This window comes from Terrapene carolina, unplaced genomic scaffold (genome assembly GCF_002925995.2).
Source record: "Terrapene carolina triunguis isolate 2854851 unplaced genomic scaffold, T_m_triunguis-2.0 Scaffold423, whole genome shotgun sequence".
Lineage (NCBI taxonomy): Eukaryota > Metazoa > Chordata > Testudines > Emydidae > Terrapene > Terrapene triunguis.
The window spans coordinates 849630-853934 of record NW_020664774.1 but is presented as its reverse complement, the minus strand read 5'-3'; the positions used below and the strand labels follow the sequence as shown (position 1 = coordinate 853934).

Here is a 4305-nt window from a genome sequence, read left to right as displayed (position 1 = left end):
CTGTTTAGATTGTGTCTATCTAGATTGTGTCTGTCTGTACTGTGTCCATCCGTTTATATTGAGTCTGTCTGTCTAGGACGGGTCTATCTCTCATTACCCACAATGATACAAAATAAATACCCCAAGAATACTGTGAATTTCCTTGGGCGGTTCTGTCCTTGGCCATTTACCCAACAAAGACAATACCAGTGTCCCATACACCCCTGAGGTACGCGCACACACACACACATAAATACACGCAGAGATGCACACAGCCCCGGAGTCTAGCTATAGACATACACACCCTGGAGTTTAGCTGCACCAACACACACACACACAAACACACACGCACACAGATGCACACAGAAGAACCTGGTGAGCCACCTTGGCAAAGTTCCCTGGCCATTTCAGGACACATCCCCCAATCCACGTTGGCCAGAGGCCCCATGTCACAGAAACACGGGTGGGGGAGTTCTCAGCTGCATGGGACCCGGGGACGGAGCAGGAGGCCAATGCGGCTGGGGGCAAGGGGGAGGGTGATCATGGGGGCGGTGGGGGGTTGGCGTCACATGATGCAGTTTTACTGGAAAGATGAGAAGAGGCAGGCGATGGGGGGACTGTCTGGGTGACATTCCACGGCCAGGCAGACAGCTGACACCGGGCAGTGGGGTCACTGGGGCATCTCACCGACCCCCTAGTCACCTGTGGAAGCGCCGCTGGGAGCTGCTGGGTCATGGGAGCCCCCTGCACCCCAATAACCATCCTTCTCCTGCTGCCCATGCTGCAGGGTAAGTGTTGGCTGGGAGCCAGGACACCTGGGTCCTATGGGAGGGGAGTGGGGGCTAGTGTGTTGGAGCAGGGTGGGCAAGAAGTTAAAATTCCTGGGTTCACTTGAAAGGAGAGTGGGGTCTATTAGGCTAAAGTGGGGGGGAGGGGCTGGGAGCCAGGACTCCTGGGTCCTATGAGAGGAAAGGGGGGGACTAGTGGGTTAGAGCAGGGGGTACTGGGATCCAGGACTCCTGGGTTCAATTCGCATTCTCAGCCACAGACACCCTCTCTCATCCCCACCCTCTGAGCCAGCACCAAAAACGTACTGTAGGGCTCCTGAAATGCTCTAAATATTGTAATAACCCAGGGATGAGGCTTCAGCAGGGAAGCGGTTAACAAGATATGAAGTGCAGCTGTGTCCCGTGGGCGGGGCAGGGTGAGAAAGACTCAGCTGTTGTCTCAGAGTCAAGAAGGAATCCAGGAGTCCTGGCTCCCAGCCCCCACTGCTCTAACCACTAAACTATCCTCCGCTCCCCTCCCCTAGCTGGGTAGAGAGACCAGGTGTCCTGAGAACTGTGTGTTATTTTGCACTGTTTACTTTTAGTGAGCGTTTCTTTCTGTCTTTCTTTTGCTGTCTTCCTGATTCCTGTTCATTTCTGAAACCGGTTCCGCCGCTTTGCGCCATCTGTGACTCCTTCTCCTGTCTCCCTCAGCTGCACGGGACAATGGAATCCAGACAGGTAAGTAACCGATCACTGAAATCATGTCACCTATCGCTGCAATCAGGAGGGTAGCTAATGTGATACCGACTTTTTTAAAAAGGCTCCAGAGGCGATCCCGGCAATTACAGGCTGATGAGCCTAACTTCTGTACTGAGCAAAGTGCTTGAAACTATAGTAAAGAACAGAATTGTCAGACACATAGATGAACACGATTTGTTGGGGAAGAGTCAACATGGTTTTTGTAAAGGGAAATCATGCCTCACCAATCTACTAGGATTCTCTGAGTGTGTCAACATCCATGTGGACAAGGGGGATCCAGTGGACACAGTGTACTTGGACTTTCAGAAAGCCTTTGACAGGGTCCCTCACCAAAGGCTCTGAAGCAAAGTAAGCAGCTGTGGGATAAGAGGGAAGATCCCTTCATGGGTCAGTATCTGGTTAAAAGTCAGGAAACAAAGGGTAGGAATAAATGGTCAGTTTTCACAATGGAGAGAGGTAAATAGTGATGTCCCCCAGGGGTCTGTACTGGGATTACTGCAGTTCAACATATTCATAAATCATCAGGGAAAAGGGGGTTGGCAAAGTTGGCAGATGTTACAAAATACCTTGTTAGTGAAGTCCAAAGCAGACAGCGAAGAGCTACAAAAGGATCTCACAAAACTGGGTGACTGGGCAATAAAATGGCAGATGAAATTCAATGTTGATAAATGCAAAGTAATGCACATTGGAAAACATAATCCCAACTATACATATAAAATGATGGGGTCTGAATTAGCTGTGACCACTCAAGAAAGAGATTTTGGAGTCATTGTGGATAGTTCTCTGAAAACATCCACTCAGTGTGCAGCGGCAGTCAAAAAAGCCAACAGCATGTTGGGTATCATTAAGAAAGGGATAGATAATAAGACAGAAAATATCATATTGCCTCTATATAAATCCATGGTACACGCACACCTTGAATACTGTGTGCAGATGTGGTCGCCCCATCTCAAAAAAGATATTACAGAATTGGAAATAGTACAAAGAAGGGCCACAAAAATGATTAGGTGTTTGGAGTAGAGATTAATAAGAGACCGGGACGTTTCAGCTTGGAAAAGAGACGACTAAGGGGGATATGACAGAGGTCTATAAAGTCATGACTGGTGTGGAGAAAGTGAATAAGGAAGTGTTATTTACTCCTTCTCACAATAGAAGAACCAGGGGTCACCTGATGAAATCAACAGGCAGCAGGTTTAAAACAAACAAAAGGAAATATTTTTTCACACAACGCACTGTCAACCTTTGGAACTCCTTGCCAGGGGATGTTGTAAAGGCCAAAATTATAACTGGGCTAAAAAAAGAGTTAGGTAAGTTCATAGAGGGTAGGTCCATCTGTGGTTATTAGCCATGATGGGCAGGGACACAACCCCATGCTCTGGATGTCCCTAAACCTCCAATTGCTAGAAGCTGGGAATGGGTGACGGGATGGATCACTGGATGATTCCCTGTTCTGTTCATTCCCTCTGGGGCACCTGGCACTGGCCACTGTCAGCAGACAGGACACTGGGCTAGATGGACCTTTGATCTGACCCAGTATGGCCGTTCTTATGTTCTTACATATGAATCACAACGCCGCTGGGTGGTGCTAGGGGGCGCTGTGCTGCAGGGAGAGGAGGCGCCCTCCCCAGACAATGAGTGCTGGCTCCAATGCCCCAGGGTGGCACTAGGGGGTGCTGTGTGGCACCAAGCACCCCACAGGAGGCTGCATTGCACCTCAGTGCAGCTCCAGTCCCCTCCAGCAGGGAGCGCCACGTGTCCTCCGTTCTGTCATGGTTCTCTCCCTCCGCCCGCAGTGTGTGGCCAGGGGGGGCCCCAGGACCGGATCGTGGCGGGGGAGGACGCCCCGCGGGGGGCCTGGCCCTGGCAGGTCAGTCTGCAGTATGAGAACCGCCACGTCTGTGGGGCGACCCTCATCGACTCGGAGTGGGTGCTCAGCGCTGCACACTGCTTTCCCAAGTGAGTGACCGGGGCTGGGCCAGCAGGGGGCTGCGGGTCGGGAGTGAGGGGCACCGCTGTTGGTCTCCGGGCGCTGACCCCTCTCTCGCCCCAGGCACGCGGAGCTGTCTCGGTACCGAGCTGTCCTGGGCTCCCACCAGCTGTCAATCCCAGAGCCCGGCTCCCTGCGGCTGCCCCTGTCCCGCGCCGTGGGCCACGCACTCTACTCTGGGGAGGGCTCCAGCGGAGACATCGCCCTGGCCCAGCTGGGCCGCCCCGTCACCTTCACCCCGCAGGTGCTGCCCGCCTGCCTCCCGGACGCCGGGGTCCACTTCCCCGCCGGGACCCTCTGTTGGGTTACTGGCTGGGGGTCGCCACAAGAGGGAGGTGAGGAGGGGGGAGGGGGCAGCTGAGGGGGCGGGGAATGGAGGGGGCAGGAGGAAGAACAGAGAGGGGAGAGGTGGGGGAGTGGAGGTGGGAGGGGCCATGAGGAAAGGGGGAGGGGAGGGGAACGCAGAGGAGGAGGGGCAAGGAGGGGGGAGCAGAGGGGAGCATTGGAGGGGGCAGGGAGGGGGGCATTGTGTTCTCCTCCTCCCCCAGGGTCCCCTCCCCCACCCAGGCAGTGTTAACCCTTCCTTCCCCCCCCAGCCCTGCTCCCAGCCCCCATGACGCTGCAGCAGCTGCAGGTGCCCCTGATCGACCCACTGCCCTGTGATGCCCTTTATCGGCGCCGGAGCTCCATGAGGGAGATCCAGGACGACATGGTGTGCGCTGGCTACGCCGAGGGACAGAGAGACGCCTGCCAGGTGAGAGCAGGGGGCTGCGGGTCGGGAGTGAGGGGCACCGGCAGAGCTGGGGGGGG

The 4305-nt window shown here is 54.7% G+C and overlaps 1 protein-coding gene across 1 annotated transcript in view; it reads left to right on the top strand.

The window, feature by feature from the left end:
* Positions 1 to 4305, top strand: part of LOC112121806 (serine protease 27-like) — a 7872-nt gene that overhangs the window by 3216 nt on the left and 351 nt on the right. The window contains exons 2-5 of the mRNA XM_026658296.1: positions 1461 to 1487; positions 3302 to 3464; positions 3559 to 3830; positions 4092 to 4249. Coding sequence (XP_026514081.1) covers positions 1461 to 1487; positions 3302 to 3464; positions 3559 to 3830; positions 4092 to 4249 — 620 coding nt within the window. The remainder of the gene's footprint in view (positions 1 to 1460; positions 1488 to 3301; positions 3465 to 3558; positions 3831 to 4091; positions 4250 to 4305) is intronic.